At 42.5% G+C, this 18,723-nt stretch overlaps 1 protein-coding gene across 1 annotated transcript in view; it reads left to right on the forward strand.

Moving 5' to 3' along the window:
* HS6ST2 (heparan sulfate 6-O-sulfotransferase 2) overlaps positions 1-17,827 on the forward strand; it is a 341,289-nt gene extending 323,462 nt beyond the window's left edge. The window contains exon 3 of the mRNA XM_079765947.1: positions 14,830-17,827. Within this exon, the coding sequence (XP_079622073.1) occupies positions 14,830-15,727 (898 nt within the window). The 3' untranslated portion in view covers positions 15,728-17,827. The remainder of the gene's footprint in view (positions 1-14,829) is intronic.
* The last annotated feature ends 896 nt before the right edge of the window (positions 17,828-18,723 follow it).

Genomic DNA, 18,723 nt, shown 5'->3' on the forward strand with positions numbered 1-18,723 from the left:
ACAAGAAGGTGCTTATAAAATGCCATTTAAAAAAAAGAATTTACACTCTGTCAAAAATTGTGAGATGTTTATGCGTTAACCAACCAAATGGAACCATGACATATTTCAAAAAATACATAGCTGTCTGGTTTCACGTACTGTATGTAAGTTTGCCCGCTCTGGCACATTTTGGACAGGAACAAAAATATCTTTTTCTCTAGGACTCAAGACATCACAGTGTGATATTCACTTGCAACCTGGAGGAGCACTCTGTGACTGGGGAGGGGCTGGAGAGGGTACTTGGCCCCCCAAACTTCCCAATGCTAAACAGCTGATTTCAGGATAGGTTCTCTTTTTGTCTTAAATGGGAAACACAGGTAGCCAGAGTCTTTTATCTATACCTTGAAAAATAACCTCTGACACACAGAAGTTACAGAATTCTTGTACGCTTTTAGCACTAACAGAACCTTCAAAATAATTTCTTCTGCTCAAGCAGGGTCCTCTTGTTTTGGTGACCTTTCCTGTACTCACTCAAATGTAACATCAGATTGTTTTTTAGGTAGAGAGGTTGGGTGGGGGATTAGTGAGATTTCTTTCCATTCACAAAGTTATCACTGTAAAGAAACACGCTGTACCTGATACTGTATACTGTATAATGCTTATTTCCACACACATACAGCATAACCTTGTTACCCAGTAGTTGTACCTTTTGCAGCCTCAATATCTGCAGAAAAAAAAAACTCTCCCAGGGGAAAGGAGGCACAACCCTGCCAGCCCTTGAAATTCTGAATGGTTACAATTCCTTACAGTTTAAGTGATTAACAAGGTCTGCTTCCCACACAAAAACCAGGGTTTTCACTTCATCTCTCTCATCACCTTAAAACAGTATTAGAGCTCATTAAAATCAACCCACAACTCAAGAAAGGCAGCCTTCATTTAGGGGATAACATTTCCCCTGTGCTGTTCTGGAAAATAGCACAATGCTGAGAGCAGGCATTTATCTTGACTAGTTTTCTTCTAACGATTTCTCCAAAGTGCACTTGAGGTGCCTGCTTCCCAGACAGCAGGCCCAGGTGAATGAGTGCAACTGGCTACAGCCTGCTCAGAATTACCTTAAATGATATTTATTGACTGCCTACCATGTGAAAAAGCCCTGTTACCTGATTCCTTGTCTTTGTGGAGGTCCCTAAAGAAATATTTCCATGTGTCTCTGGATTTCTCACAGTCTGCAGATGGCAAGGGAGCCGGCTATCTGGTTTCCTCGTCTGTGGAATGTGAAGCTTGAGCTAAAATGTTTGCCAACTGCATCCCTCTGCTGGCCCCAGCACTGATGTGCCCAGATCCCATTCCTAAGGCTCTATCATGGGTACACCAAAACCACAGAATCAGCCACTTTTTTCACATCTTTGCATATCCAACTACATCCTACTTTAAACGTCTACTCTGACCAGACTAGTTGTGCCCTTGGGTTGTGCACAGCAAGCACACACACTCTGGAGGATCAGATGTGCCTGGTAATGAGGATCCAAAAACCAAACAGAGCATCAGCCAGGGCAGTGGACAAGAGTTGTGCTCAGCAGTTACACAGAGCTGACAGACATTCACTAGCTGTGATTTTAGATGGTTAAATAAAGTATTATAGCTAAATACCATTATCTGTTTAACAACAGCAACAACAGTAATAGTAACTGGTATTTATTGAGTGTTATATCCCAAGACAGACCTAAGTATATATATGTGTGTTTGTGTACATACACCCACACACGCACTTAACAGCTGATAGTTGAATTGATGTTTCTGTCCTTAACACATTGGAATTAATAATTATTCAAAGTGTATATACATTTTTGGGGGATACTATATATATATTAGAGGCCTGGTGCATGAGAATTCATGCACTGGAAGGGGGGCGTCCCTCAGCCTGGCCTGCCCCCTCTCACAGTCCGGGAGCCCTCAGTGGCGGGAGGCGACCCAGTGATCAGGGGAAGGCGACACCCCATCACACCTCTGCTGCTGCCACTGCCGGAAGCGCAAGCCTTGGCCGGCCCTGGTTACCTGAGCCTCAGGTGGCCCTGGGCGGCTGGGCAGCTGACATCTGAGGCTTTCCTATGCCTCGGGCATTGGCTGGGCAGTTGCCATCCAACGCTTGCCTGTGCCTCGGGCCGACCCTGGGCTGCTAGGGGACTGAAGGGACTGGGGGACTCTGGAGGCAGGCACGTGGAGTGGCGGGCCCGCTGCACACCTGCCACCCCGGCAGGGGTGAGGGGACTGGGCACCGCCATCTTGTGGCTGTGGGAACCACCATCTTTGAGGGAGGGGCAGTCATTTAGCGTATTCCCTCCTTATTGGCTGTGGGCACTGCCATCTTTGAGGGTGGGGCGGTCAATTAGCATATTCCCTCTTTATTGGCTATGGGTGCTGCCATATTTTTGATGGTGTGAGGGTCAATTAGCATTGACTCCCCACACTGAATTTTGGTCCTGCCTCCCCAACTAAATTGTAAGCTCTTTGAGAGCAAGTGCCCATATGCATATGGCTTTCACACTACTGTGCCCACAGCTCTAATTGTGGCAATTTGGGGGTTACCCAAAGTTGGTACATTGATTATGGATAGATTAAATATCTGTCTTACAATTCAAGGCCAAGCCCCTCAACTTTAGGGCTAAATGAATACTATATCCCCAACTTGTGCATACCTGTTCCCGAATTGAATGTCACAAAGGTACCAGTTTTATTACTTACTAATTGACACCTTGAACATGTAGTGTTTTGTAGTGGATGTACTTTCCAATAAAAAGTCAGGACAGGAACAGTAGATTCCCAGTACAAGAGACACTAAGGATGCTCATCTTAAAATGAAGACATTAACTATGGTACTTTCCAGTGGTGGCACTTAGACATTTCCCAAGCCTCCCTTCATGGGGCCCTAGCTTCCTTATCTACACACCCAAGGGGGATTTCTGTAGAAGTTCTTTCCACCTCAAAAAGCACAGTAAGTATTAATGAACCGAGACTCACAAAATAATTTCAGAATGCAAAAAAATTCAGGAGGCATTGTAAGCTGCAAAACTTTTCATGCTGCCAAGCAATTGAATGAACTCTGGATGAAGGCTGGTAACTATGGGTCATAAAGCTTGGAATTTCACATCTTGTTGAAGAAATCAGCTTTTTCACTGTTCGCAAAAGTCCATAGATTTATGTACTTTGGAGCCTACTGGGCTTTGGGAAGGAAGAAAGCTAGATTTATTTCAAAAGAAGTAAATATCACCGGGACTTATTATGTGAAGAATTCCACATTGGGTTTGAATTTACAGACATTAGAAATCTTGCTTTCTTCCTTTTCAATGAAGAAGAAAACATAATTTTCCTACTTTGTAAGAGAAAGAGGAAAAGAAGAATGGCATAGAAAAATGTCCTTCTGTTTAATGTAAGCACATTTGTGCTCTGTTTACTGTCCCCCCCCACAATACACAAGATAGGTTAGAGGGGAAAAATCAATTAACTAAGCTGTTAATAAAGTTATTAGCTTATAAACACAAAACTATTCCTTTGGGTGAGGTGTAAAGAATAGCAAAAAATCTCTGCAAGAAGAACTGAATAGCTTGTTTGGTGTGTATATGACCTGTAGCCTCTTCCAACTTGGTTTTGTATCCAGTATTTACCTGGAGTGGTTATGTCTTGCTAAGGACTGTAGGCAACCCATTCAAAGAACCAGTGAAAATTTTGTTTCTCTTATAGATCAGTGGGCTCCCAAGAGTTGGTCCTTCTCCTCACATCTCTTGGGTTGCCCAGAGATCCTGACCAAGTCGTGAGCCCATAACATCAACTTGAGGAGTAAAGGGAGAGGTTCAGTGTCCAGATCATTTGGGTTTTCCTAGTGTTGTAAAGACAATCAAATCAAATCATGGGTGGTGCTGCTCTAAGTAACCCATTCTATGTGAAGGTGATAGCTCACCCTTCTCACTAGATAAAGCATGACTAAGCCACAAGACTGTTGGCAAATGTACCAAAAAAACAATACATGAAGTGAGTATCCACCCATTTAAAAATAGTCCCCTCTAAAAGTCCTACACTTCTTTTACAAGACTGCTGCTACTGCTGATCACAGTGTTTATGGAACTCTTCTTTGGGGACTGCCAGTATATGAGTCACACAAGAGCAGCAGTTAAAGTGGCAACTCCAGGGCTTGAGGGATCCAATCCCATCAGAGGCATATTTCCCTTTGATTTAATTACATGTGCTTTTGTTTATTCTGTGCTCATATATTAATGTTGTTTGATCTGAAAGCCATGCAGTGGAGGGTCCATGCGGTTGGTTCAGACATCATTAATCGAGGAAAAAGACCAGACCTTCAGCATTAATGACTCAATGTCATATATAACTCTTACTGTTTGGAGACTTTACTTACGACAACCGACCACAGTTCTTATTTTTCTACCACTCACCCTTGATCCAAGAACAAGATGTGCAATGGTTGAACTTAAAAAATCCAACACAAAGCAACTAAGCTATTGGTATAATAAAATCTTTATTCCTATTGATTTGGGTTACAAATTTGTTCCCTTTCTTAAATTAACTTTTCATTGATCACTCCTATGACCTTAAGTGGTATAGTTTTGCTGGCCTTCTTCCATTAAAAAAAAAGGCTTTGATACTTATTCCCCTTTGAGTAGCACAAGAAAAACCTTACTGTAGCCATTTGTTAACTAGTGGCCTTAAAATAAATCTTCCAGCATGATCCTCATAACTTTTCTCAGGCAAAGTTCCCTGGGCTTTCCCTGGACAGAAATGGGCATCCTTAGGGCTTGTCTAAGGAGTACAGTGAGGAGCTCAGACTTGCTCTTGGGAGCAAATTTGGCTTACTCACACTCTGGGTATTCCCTGGGATCTCTGAGAGACTTTTGATCTCTGAGGCCACATGTGTGGGACAGTGGTTCTCAAACTTGGCCATGCATATGCATCAGAATTTCCTGACAGGATTGTTAAAACAGGTTGCCAGGCTCAACCCCCTAGTTTCTGCTTCAGTTAATGGACTCAAGAATGTGCATTTCTAACAAGTTTGCAAGTGATGCTGATGCTGCTGATCTGGGGCCACAATTTGAGAACCACTTCTTTAGTTTGTTTGTAGAGGCAGAACTAATGGGTTTGTGTCCCAGGACTGGAATGGGAAGAATATATGTTCTGGAGTCTGAGAGAACCAGGTTCAAGTCTAAGTACCCCTACTTGTAGCATGGCCCTGAGTCGATTCATTCTCTCTGAGTCTCAGTTCCTTCATCCTTGAAATGGGAGTGATATTATCTAATTCACAGTATTGTTGGGAGTTAATGTATAAGTGCTAGGCACAAGCGCCCCCAGCTCCTGGATATGCAATTGGTATAAGGAAGTGCTGTCTCTCAAGAGCCTAATATTTCCCCTTCATGAGGATTAGTGAGATCTTTCAGGCTTGGTTTATTTGCTGTCCTAGGTAATTAACAAACACAAAGACAGGATCTATCAAAATACACGCCTTCAGCCCAGCAATATTCCTTGCACTTAGACTGATTCCCAAGGGCTACTGGCTCACTTGTGACTTGTGGGCAAATTCTTGCCTCTCTCAGGACCTTGAGTTCCTCACCTCAAAAGATAAGGGTTTGACCTAAGTATTTTTGTTATCTCAAAAGTTCCTTCTTGTTCTGAAAGTCTAGGATTGCATGATTTAGTACTCAGGTACTCATTGCAGGATAATCTGTAAAAAAAAAAAAAATGTGATTCTTGTTTTTGTCCATTTCCTTACATTTAATATTCTTAAATTCCCCAGCCTTCTTTAACAGTGGGATGCTGCACAGAAAATCAGGGGCAGCTGCTAAATATTACTAGATGTCCTTTATAGCTAGATCTCTTTAAAATATTCCATCACAGATATAAAATGGTATATCTGTTATTTAATACTGACATCTAGTGGCTTTTCCTTATCAAAGAAAAATATATGCATTTTCCTAGTTGATACTAAGCTCTGCTGCTTCTGCTGCAGACTTTCATTCAACAATCTTTTATTAATCACTTATTTGATGCCAAACATTGTGCTTGGTCCAGAGGAGATTATGATACCTGGTCCCTGCCCTCCCAGAGCTCATAGTACAATGGGAGAAGCAGAAAAATTACTAGATAATCTCAGCACATTGTGATAAATGCTACAATGGGAGAATATCAGTGCAGTGGGAACAGAGGAATACCAGGGCAGTGAAGTCTGCCAAGGAAGGCCAAGGAAGATTTCAAGGAAGAGGCAATCTTTGAGTTGAGTTTTAAAGGATTTTCCAGATAACCTACAAAGATACAGATATAAACTATCAAAGAGTGGGTCCTCCATATGCAAAGGAAAGAGGCCTGTAACATCATTGCCTGTAACCAATTTGGAAAATTAACATTACTTTTACATGCCTGGGGCATAGAATATTGAGCAGAGCTTCTCAACCTTGACACTATTGATATCTGGTTGGATAATGCTTTGTGCATTGTCACACGTTTAGCAGCATCCTGACACTCGACTTACTAGATGCCAGCAGCATCTGCCCCCAGTTGTGACAAGCAAATGTCTCCAGATATTGCCAAATGTCTGAGATTCAGAAGAGGGGAGGGGGATGTCAAATCACACAGGAAAAGGGGGAAAATGTATGATAGAAACAAGGGAGAGAAAGGTGGTTGCCAGGTCCCATGTGGAGGAGCTTAGACTTCATGTCATAGATGATATGGAGCCATTGAGAGGTCTTAACTAGGGAATGACAGGTCAGATGTATGCCATAGGGGTGTGTGGAATGGATGTGACACTGAAAGCAGGGAGGTGGACCAGAATGCTGCTACAGTGATCCAGTAAAGAAGTGATGAGGGCCTGACACCAGGCATTGGAAAGGATGGACTGAAGGGCTATTAAAGAACTAGAGTCAGATCCGGCCGGCGTGGCTCAGTGGTTGAGGTCGACCTATGAACCAGGAGGTCACGGTTCAATTCCTGGTCAGGGCACATGCCTGGGTTGCAGGCTTAATGCCCAGTATGGAGCGTGCAGGAAGCAGCCGATCAATGATTCTCTCTCATCATTGGTGTTTCTATCTCTCTCTCCCCCTCTCTTCCTCTCTGAAATCAATAAAAATGTATTTTTTTTAAAAAAAAAAACTAGAGTCAACAGGACTTGGGGAAAGTTCAGATGTTAGTGATGGGCAAGACAGAGGAGGCAGGGTGTCCCCTAGGTTTCTTGCTGGGACAACTTTTTCATTGGTTGCTGTTGTTTCCTCAGTTACTTATCAATGACAGGAAGAAGTTGACCTAGACTTGTACAGGGTAGCTCATTTCACTGTGTTCTGCCTGCAAAGGCATACAGAGTAAAAAACAATGGCCATTAACCCAGGTAACTGATGGGGAGTCATGTCTCCAATTTAAAGATGTGATTCCTGGTCATCTAAATTAAGTGACACGTTTAGTGACAAGATATTTCCATCCAAATACTACTAAATGAAACAGACTGAGTGTGATTTTTCTGTGACTGAACTTGACTCAATGGTTTAAAATTAAATCCATCCATTCAGCAGCAACCTTTGGGGTTATGTCAATCTGAAAGATTTCCAGCAACTACCCCAGACCTGCTTTCACCTGCATCTTGTTTTGTTTTGATCAGTGCCTGGATATGGGCATTGCCAAAAGGAATGACAAGATATTGTGATGATATTGGGGGGTACAATCAAAATCCAGATACATTTTGACAGGCTTAGACTTATTCTAACAAAAATAAATGGGACCATAAATGGCATCAGGCTAGGACAAGGTAGATTGGGTTTCAAAATGGCATATGTGTAAATGAATGAAAGAATTTAGTTGACTGTGTGTCAGTGGTATGGCGTGTCTGCTAACAAGGCCAATGTGATATGAGGCCACATTTAGAGAAATGGTGTCGAGAGTGAGAGGGGGGTTATACTGTTCCTATTTGTTACTTGTCAGACTATGCCTGGAGGGCATATTCCAATAAAGTGGGATATATTCACAGGCAAATAAGAGGACAGAAAGGGCACTCGAAGCTGTGTAGAGAATAGTTGAAAACCATATTTAGCATAAAGAAGAGAAACCTCTGGGTATTAAATGTTCTCTTTTAAATATCTGGAGCCATATGTGTGGAATTGAAAACCAATCTCTAGCCCTGGCCAGTGGTGGTCAGTGGTTAGAGCGTTGGCCCATGCACTAAAGGATTGTGAGTTTGATTCTTGGTCAAGGGCACATACCTAGGTTTCAGGTTCACTCTTGAACATACCTGTGTCGGCGCGTGTGAGAGGCAACTGGTGGATGTGTCTCTCTCACATCGATGTCTCTCTCTCTCTCTCTCTCTCTCTAAAAATCAATGGGAAAAATATCTTTGGGTGAGGATTAAGAAAGAAAGAAGGAAGGAAGGGAGGGAGGGAGGAAGGGAGGGAGGGAGGGAAGGGAGGGAGAAAGGAGGAAAGAAAGAAAAATTCCTAAACAGGTCCTCACAGCCTGAAACTACCACATCTTTCAGACAGCACATTTTGATCTTAAGCCCAGATCACTCTCTGAGTACTAGATCCGTCCATTCAACTCTCTTTTTAAATGTCCTGCAGGCACTTCAGACATTTTTCAAGAGATCTGGGAGGCATAATTAATCCCTTCTCCTTCCTTTCACCTTCATTTTGTCACCAAGTCTTGTTAATTCTACCTTTCAAATATTTTTCTAGTCTGCCTCCCTTCATTGGTCTTGTTTTCTACAGTAACCTAAGTTAATTTCTCTAATTCCATCTTCACACACCATACACAGTGATCGTTCTAAAACACAGATCTCATCATGACACTTCCCTGCTTAAAACCTTTTAAAAGCCTCCCTGTCCCCCACAGAAGTCTAAATTCTTAAATATGGCATCTGAGGCCTTCCACAACCAGGTTTATTGCTACTTCTTCACCCTCAATTCCTGCCACCATCTCGGAATTCCCGGTAAGATGTTTTAATGCACTTCTTCCACAAACAACATGGTAGTTTATATCTCTGTGCCTTTGCTCATGCTGATCTTTCTGCCTCATACTCCATTTCTCTCTTCTTGCCTCATCTAATTCTTACTTATTTTTCAAAATAAATTACACAAACTCTTCTTGTTTCATCAGTTTAGGCTAAAAATCACTGCAAGTTGCATTCTTTATACTTTGTACTTGCTCTAACATTATATTGAAACTAGAGGCCCGGTGCACGAATTCATGCACAGGTGGGATCCCTCGGCCTGGCTGGCGATCGAAGCCGATTGGGGGGCCAGCTGTGGAGGGATCTCAGGCGGTTGGCCAGCAGGCTCCCTCATCAGGGTCAATTGGGGGGGCTGGCCAGGTGGGAGGTTGGCCAGCCAGCCGGGGGGGGGGGGGAAGGGAGGTTGGCTGTGGGAGTGCACTGACCAACCGGGGGAAGCTCCTGCATTGTGCATCTGCCCCCTGGTGGTCAGTGTGCATCATAGCGCTGGTTGACAGGTCGTTCCAGTCGTAATGGTTGCTTAGGCTTTTATATATATAGGTACTCTGCTTAGGTTTCCACCTCTTACTCCCGTCATTGTCCCCCATGCCTGTCTCAATGCCAGACACACATTAGGTGCTTAAACTGAACTAACCAGTGGAAAAGTGCCACCCATGTCCCTGAGCCTATTTGATTCCCAATATATTCCCATAAGGTTGGGCTTGCATATCTTTATTTGCTGTGGGTGGAAAGACTGCTTCGCTAATGTTCCCTTAACAACTCTTCACTATGAGGAATTGGCATTCTGGATCCTTTGCCCAGCTAAACCTCCCAGATTTTATTCTTACCTGCCTTCTCAATACCAACACATTATGCAACTCGGGAGGCCACTGGACACTCCTGGAGACCTGCCCTTTAGCAGATCTTCCTTTTAACTTATGAGATCATTTTTCAAGTAGCATTAAGTGTTTCCAGTTATGGCAATCTGGGCCTCTGGGCCTGTTTTCCCTGGAGGAAGTGGGCCATTGACAATCACTGAATCTCCAGAACTATTGCCATCTGAATGTAGGGTGGCTGTTATCACCAGGGCAGTGTGTATGCATGCACACCTGCATGCATGCCTATGTGGAGGCTCCTCTAATTTCTCTTGCTGCCATGATAATCCCTAGAGTGTAGAGACTGAGGCTGCCCACATTGGTCTGCACTCATCTAATGCAGGCACTAGGGACCTGGGACTGAAAGGAGTCATACATCCAGAACATTAAGACTCTCGGAATGTCTGTCTCTGCCTTTCTGTGGTGTCTTCTCTCTCTCTCCATGTGGGAATGGTACTTACAAATCACTGTTCCTGACACTAACCCTGGTGGTTGCGATTAATCTGCTCTGAAGGTAAGGAAGAGTTGTTAGAAAGGAGCGCCTCAGACTGGAACTGGGGTGCACTCTAGGATTTACCAGAAGATGTCACTGTAGGCTTAAATCAGGAAAATATACTAGGGAAGGACTGTCAGCTAAGCATGAAGGTGACTCCACTATGGTGGTTCAAAACACCCAGCAGCCCCCATTATAATGCATACCTGGAAAAGCCAGTTGAAAGATTGATCCAAATGTGTCACTGAAGTTCATAAATTTCATTTTTCCCAAATAGTCATACTAATTGTCACTAAGCTATCACCTGAGGCCTAGCATAAAGGCTTGATAACTATGTACTGAATGAATGAATGAATGAATGAATGAATACCAAAGCTTGGAGTGGAAGGAGGAAGCCCATGGGAATAGTCACCTTTGTTGGTAAAGGCTGCTGGGGAACAAAAGCTGCTACTCATTAACAGTATGTATTCACTGAGATGAATTTTAGTGGCAGCCACTAAGTCAGGTCCTAGGAAAAGCAGTGAGAATAGGTGAAGGTGGTCTTGGGCCCTCTTCATCTTCACTCCCAGATGCTTTTGTGTTCATGCTTGTTTATTCTAGAAAAACATTGAAAGTGATTAAAATTGTTTTCTGTAATTTTTGCAAGGCACTTAGATTAGCCAGAGTTTTTATATGATCAGGCATATCCTTCTTAGTTTCCAATTGCTCCAGAATAGTAAATTAAATAAGCAATTGAAGGAGATACTGAGATTCTGCTTTGTGCCAGGTGTAAAGGCCAAGGTACAAAGGTGGAATGGATGGTGTGAGAGTTATAGAAGGACTAGAGGCCCGGGGCATGAAATTCGTGCACTGGAGGGGGGGGTGTCCCTCAGCCCAGCTTGCACCTTCTCCAATCTGGGACCCCTTGAGGGATGTCTGACTGCTGGTTTAGACCCAATCCATGTGGGACTGCTGGTTCCCAACCACTTGCCTGCCTGCCAGCCTGATCACCCCCTAACCATTCCCCTGCCAGCCTGATCGACACCTAACTGCTCCCAGTGAGGCCATCTGGTCAAGGGGCATTCTAGAATTAGTTTTAGATAACTTGAGTGTTCTAAGAATTTATCCATTTCATCTACATTATCTAAATTTTTGACATACAATTGTTCTTATACTTTACTAGAGGCCCAGTGTATGAAATTCGTGCATGAGGGGGTTTCTCAGTCCCACCTTTACCCTCTCCAATCTTGGACCCCTTGGGGGATGTCCAACTGTGGGATCGGACCTAAACTGGCAGTCAGACATCCCTCTCACAATCCAGGACTGCTGGCTCCTAACCGCTTGCCTGCCTGCCTGCTTGATTGCCCCTAACTGCTTCTGCCTGTCTGCCTGATCACCCCCTAACCACTCCCCTGCTGGCCTGATTAACACCTAACTGCTCCCCTGCCAGTCTGATCGCCCCCAACTGCCCTCTCCTGCCGGCCTGATCTTGCCCCCAGCTGCCCTCCCCTGCTGGCCTGATCTCGCACCCAACTGCCCTTCCCTGCTGACCTGATTGCCCCTAACTGCCTCTGCCTGCCTGATCACCCCTAACTACCCTCCTCTACTGGCCTGATCTCACCCACAACTTCCCTCCTCTGTAGGCCAATTTGGTTCTGATTGGTTGGTTTCTATGCCAGTCAGCGTCAAAAACTCCATCGCCTAGGCAGCCATTGGCTCCTCACAGTTGACCCAGAATTGGTTCTGATTGGTCAGTTTTTACGCCAGTCAGCGTCAAAAGTTTCACCTCCTGGGCAGCCATTGGCTCCTCACAGTTGACCCAGATTTGGTTCTGATTGGTCAGTTTCTATGCCAGTCAGTTTCAAAAGCTCCGCCTCCTAGGCAGCCATTGGCTCCTCACAGTTCACCCAGATTTGGTTCTGATTGGTCGGTTTCTATGCCAGTCAGAGTCTCTGGGTCTATCAACAGGGCCTAATCAGAAAGGCGGGGCTGATCAGCAGCCCTGGTGGAGGCCTAGAGAGAAATGGAGGTGCAGCTGCTGACCAGGCCTGGAAAGAAAGAGAGGCAAGTGCTGATCAAGAGCTGCCGCAGAGGCTACGGATCAGACCCTGCTTCTCCATGCCTCTCTCCAGGCCTGATTCTCAGCCACCTCAGCAGTCAGTGCTGGATCACCATGCCTGCAGCCATAGCAGTCAGTGGTGGGTCGCCACAGCAACCCAGCACTGACTGCAGGACTGACTTCCGGTTATTGTGGATGTGATAGACCCAGGGTTTTTATAAATAAGATGGCACAGAACCCCTGTCCTAAAAACAGTTTAAGCAGAAATACAAACAAGTAATTGCAATTCAGTATCAAAAGTGTTCTAGTACAGGCTAAGTGTAGAAGCGCTATGTGACATGGGCAAGAGGTGATGGCTGGCAGCAAGGGTTGCAGTAAATTTTCTCAGAAGAGAGATAGTACTTTGACTGGGACTTGAAAGATGACTAGAATTTTCCAGTCAAAGAAGGAAGATCACACCAGGTAGAGGAAACACCAGGCACAGAATAGAGGCCTACAGGACAGCTCCCAGGGTGCCCGAGTTGCTCAAAGGCCAAGACTAGGGAGAAACGTTTCCTCAGAGGACATCAGCCAACAGACTTAGTTAGTTGGGTGATTGAGTTGGTTCCTTTTGGCTCCTTGGGCATGTGTGCAGAGCCACCAGCCTTTCACATGGGAATGAATAAACTTCAAAAAAGCTGTAAGCCATTCCCCAGGCTTTCTTTAAGGAACTAAATGCTAATATTCAGTGTTTATTGTTGTTTTCCTCCCACAATATGCCCTCCCATCTCCTTGTCTTTCATACACTGCACCTGAGTGGAAATTCATTTCTTATTAAAAGCCCACCCCCTGGTTGTTTCTCCCCTTGAGTATACCTGATCACATCATAGGCTTAATGAATGTTTCTGTGGTAGTGTGTGTGTGTGTGTGTGTGTGTGTGTGTGTGTGTGTGTGTACCTGCTGTGTATGGGTGTGTGTGGTTTTAATGTTTGCTATTTGAACAAAGAATTTTATCAGTTTTCAGCTTTAAAGTGAAGAGAATCACACAGCTAAGCCTCTGCTCTTGCTGCCATCGAGTTGTCCTTTCAGTGGGTAAAGAAAGGGGGTATTTTGATACTTACAGAGTTAATTTTCCTATTGGGAAAAGTATCATCTGAGCGAAGACTGAAACCAAGGTAGTAGCTTGCATATATGCCATTGGCAGATACCATGTTTATTTCAGTCAGTAATTAATCACAATGTTTATTTCTGGAGGCCCTGGGCTGCTCTGCCTATCTATGCATTCCACTTCCATAATGTATAAGACATGATGTTTATACAACCAAAATCAAAGATATCATGTCAGACAATCTTTCAATGAGGTTTTGTTTTTTAATAAGATATTCTCAACCAAAGGACTTATATGCATGCATATAAGTCTAACCAATGGACACAGACACCAGGGGGGGTGAGGGCATGAGTGGGGGGGCAATGGGGGGAAAAGGACACATATGTAATACCATAATCAATAAAGAAAAAAATAAGATATTCTGATTAAGCCCTAGCCAGTTTGGCTCAGTGGATAAAGTGTTGGCCTGCAGACTAAAGGATCCCAGGTTCGATTCTGGTCAAGGGCACATGCCCAGGTTGTGGGCTCAATCCCCAGTAGGGGGCGTGTAGGAGGCCACCAATCAATGATCCTCTCTCATCATTGATGTTTCTACCCCTCTCTCCCTCTCCCTTTCTCTCTGAAATCAATAAAAATATTTTTTAAATGAGATGACATTCTGATTAGACTGGATAGTGAGAAAAAAGCCTTTGTGTATTTAGCAAGAAATATTAGAATTTATGTTCACTTATCAATTCCATATCACTTCAATAAAATCACTTACTTCCACTGAGTCTCCATTTCATGATCATTTAATGGGAGTTTGCCGGTGGTGTTTTGAAATAAAATGGTTGCCTACTTAGCAAATGGGGCCACTGAAAGGATTTTGTCATTGTTTGGAGAGAGAAACAGAGGGCAAGTGAAGCATGACAAGACTGATGTCCTAGGCCTAAACTTTTAAAAAATATATATTTTATTGATTTTTTTACAGAGAGGAAGGGAGTGGGATAGAGAGTTAGAAACATCAATGAGAGAGAAACATCCATCAGCTGCCTCTTGCATACCTCCTACTGGGGATGTGCCCGCAATCAAGGTACATGCCCTTGACCGGAATCGAACCTGGGACCTTTCAGTCTGCAGGCCAACGCTCTATCCACTGAGCCAAACTGGTTAGGGCATAGGCCTAAACTTTTGATACCAGCAAATTAGGTGAAAGAATTAGCTATCTGGACAGGCTAGTGAAACTCAAGAGAGGAGACTACAGCACAGTTCACAGGGCAAATGCCACCAGTTCTCCATCATTCCCCTTTTGCCTTCCTTACCAGCCAGTGAACATTGCATATTCCATACACCTCCCTGATGCCACTATGTCACCCACATCCCTGACTGTTGGTCTTTGTGCTTTTTCCATAGGAATTTCCACTATATCACCATCCTCCGAGACCCAGTGTCACGGTACTTGAGTGAGTGGAGGCATGTCCAGAGAGGGGCGACATGGAAAGCATCACTGCATGTCTGTGATGGAAGGCCTCCAACCTCTGAAGAGCTGCCCAGCTGCTACACTGGTGATGACTGGTCTGGCTGCCCGCTGAAAGAGTTCATGGACTGTCCCTATAATCTGGCCAACAACCGCCAGGTGCGCATGCTCTCTGACCTGACCCTCGTAGGCTGTTACAACCTCTCTGTCATGCCCGAAAAGCAAAGAAACAAGGTCCTCCTAGAAAGTGCCAAATCGAATCTGAAGCACATGGCATTCTTCGGCCTAACTGAGTTTCAGCGGAAGACCCAATATCTGTTTGAAAAAACCTTCAACATGAACTTCATTTCGCCGTTTACCCAATATAATACCACTAGGGCTTCTAGTGTAGAAATCAATGAGGAAATCCAAAAGCGAATTGAGGGACTGAATTTTCTGGATATGGAATTATACAGCTATGCGAAAGATCTCTTTCTGCAAAGGTATCAGTTTATGAGGCAGAAGGATCATCAGGATGCTAGGCGGAAGCGTCAGGAACAACGCAAATTCCTGAAGGGAAGATTCCTTCAGACCCATTTCCAGAGCCAGGGTCAGGTCCAGAGCCAGAATCCTAGTCAGAATCAGAGTCAGAACCCAAATGTGAATGCAAATCAGAACATGACTCAGAATCTGCTTCAGAATCTGCTTCAGAATCTGACTCAGAGTTCGAGTCAGAATTCAATCCAGAAAGAGAACAGGGAAAGCCCGAAGCAGAACCCAGGCCAAGAGCAGAGCGATAACAACACCAGCAATGGCACCAATGACTACATAGGCAGTGTAGAGAAATGGCGTTAAATGGTTCACAAAGGCTTTTGCTCACTCATCCCAAAGCGCCAGTAAAAATATGGCAAATCTGAAAAGAAGAGAGTGTCCAAACACATCTTGCTTCCTTCAGTTTGGAAGCTAATAAAAGTTAAGATGTTGCCTTTACAGTTGCCTTTCAATTAAATGTTATACTGTGCGTGAGTAGAACAAATTTCAATATGTAATTAAATTGTCCCCCCACTTTTTTTGGTTTGTTGGAGTATTTATATAATCCAAAAGCCAAACCAGACTCAAGAGAAATTGCTCTTTAGACATTGTAAGAAGTTCTTAAATTCGTTATAAAGACAAAATTAAAACAAAATGTGACAACTTATCGCTTAAAAAAATGGACTTTAAATTATTTATGATACACTATTAAAACTCAGTCTTGGAAGCATTTTTTTTCAGGGGTTAGCATGAATATAAACATACAAAGCCTAAAATTAAACACACAACCTTTCATTTTCTACATTTTACCAAAATGTACAAAATGAAAAATTTCTCTCCCAAACATGGGTAGTTCTATGTAAAAGTATTGGCTTTTCAAGTAGAACAGGACCATATCTTGTTATTTAAGAGATGTTTAAAATTTTAAACTTTTTCTACCTTCTACTCTCAAAGGTTTTAAACAGGGTGTATCTCATATTAACAAAACACTTTTTATTCTAAATGGAATACCAATGTAAAGATCTAATTTCCAGATACTTTCTGGGCACTGTAATGTCAACAATTCTGGAATCTTTTGGCGCTGCTTCTCATTCATTTTAAGGCTTTTGAGTTGTGCTCATTCCAAACTAACCCATTTATGGAATCTTCCTTTGTCATCTAAATGGTGTGTTGCTGAATTTATAGTGATATATAATCCTGGATAAAAGTCAGGATTTTCTATAGAATTGTCTTATCAATATTTGTGTAGTGAAGTCCTTATCAAGAAACTCTTGAACAGGATAATGTGTCTAAAAATATTGCTGAAGTTATTCTTGATCAAATAGAATTAAACCTGAATGTGAATGAATTGTTATTTACTTTCGTACATTTTAATTGTAATGTTTCCACGTGGGCTGGCTATTTCTAGCCCATTATTTCTTTTTTGTGTTGACAGATTGTAGACAATTACACAATAAAAACAATGGTAGACTAAGCATTAGGATAGCCAGTTATTCTATAACACCAAATGCTGTACCTTGATCCTTTGAGGTTAACCCTCTACCAGGTTTTGCTTTAAGAAAGAACCAAAGGAGACAGTGTTCTGCCATGAAGTTAAGTATCAGCATATAAATTGAGGAAAGTTAGTCTATAAATAAATACTTTAGGGTATTGATTATGAATTGAGCAGGGCAAAAAAAGAAAGTACATAACCCACTGTTCTATGAAACATTTTACAGATTTTGTTGTAGTTTTGTAAGAACTTACACTAACCCCCTTGCTGTGGATCAAACAAGGCAACTGCAAGTGGCATTTGTTTTCAGAAGGGCCATGCTTAGAAGTGTGACCATAAGACACATCTTGTACAATCTGCTCATTTGCATGATCTAGTTTCATCTGTAATAATATGGCCACAAGCTGGACAAGAAGCTGAGTATTTGAGTTGAAAATTTTCTTGACTCTGAGCTTGTGCCAAAATTGCTAAATTTTGCTTTATTTGACAGTATTGCAGTCCTGGGAATTCTGAGAACTGAAAAACTGAAAGGAATTAAAAAAAATAAAACATATCTTCAAGTCAAAGTATTTTAGAGTGAAACTATTTTGTGTACATTGTGTTTTTAAAATAAAGACTCTGTAGATCACTGTGGTATTTCAAATTTGTTTCATTTTAATTGATAATGTTTGCTCTGAAAACTGATAAGTTACTGTTAGAAAGTAAGATGAAGCCTGAGCCAGTGGAAAAGCTTGTTTCAGAAAATGATTTTGTGTTGTTGCTGTGGTGTGCATGGTTTGCAAAGATTAAGTGCATTTTTTTTCTGTCTGTACTGATTATTGTATATAGGGGATGTTATAAATATACTTTTTTTGTCAGCATCATGATTTCAACTGTAAACATCTGTCCAAATGGTGTAGCTTTACAAACCATTCACTGATTTTGTGTAATTTAACAATAGATATGAAATAAAGTTTAAATTGCAGGCTCTGAGTAATTTCGTTATTATAGTTGAGGTATGTAGCCTCTAGATATTATGACTTCACAGATAGAATTCTTTTTTCTCAAGGAGTTTCCTTTTTCCTTTTGGCCACCTTATATGGAAATGAGATGGCCCATTCTAATCTAAATGACCATAGCTTTGGCTGCTTTCCTCTGGGAATCCACTCTTTCCTCTTTTTGAGTAAAACAGAGTTGTCCATGAAAGACAAGGTTTGCTATTGTATTTTAGTCAGCTCAGATTGCTATAACAAAATACCCTAAACTTGGTGGCTTAATAACATAAACTTATTTCCCACAGTTCTATAGGCTGAAAATCTGAGACCGAGGTGCCAGCATGGTCAGGTTCTGGTAAGGATCCTTTTATCCCTTGCAGACTGCCATCTTCTTGCTGTGTCTTCACATGGCAGAAACAGCTAACTAGCTGTCTGGCCTCTTTTTATAAGGGGACTAATCCCATCTATGAGGTCTCCACAGTCATGATCTAATTACCTCCCAAAGGCCCTACATACACCACCACATTGGGATTAGGGTTTCAACAGATGAAATTCGGGGAGGGGGCACATTCAACCCATTATACTATGCAAATGAATGCATGTTTTAATTTAAAATTCATTAAAGTAGATATGTGCATGTCTTAGAACATGCAGGAAGGAAAAATAGCACTCCTTATTTCTTATCTATCCCCTGTGTCCACAGGAGAAAGGTTAAAGGTAAGCAATAATGTGTTGATTTTTAAACTTATGGAACACAAGGTACTCTAATAATATCCAATATACATTTTTCTCCAAACTTATGGTTAAGACTATAGATGGGGATTATTTGTCCTTGCCCTTTTCAAAAAAGAATT

Source organism: Cnephaeus nilssonii (assembly GCF_951640355.1).
Source record: "Cnephaeus nilssonii genome assembly, chromosome: X".
Taxonomy (NCBI): Eukaryota; Metazoa; Chordata; class Mammalia; order Chiroptera; family Vespertilionidae; genus Cnephaeus; species Cnephaeus nilssonii.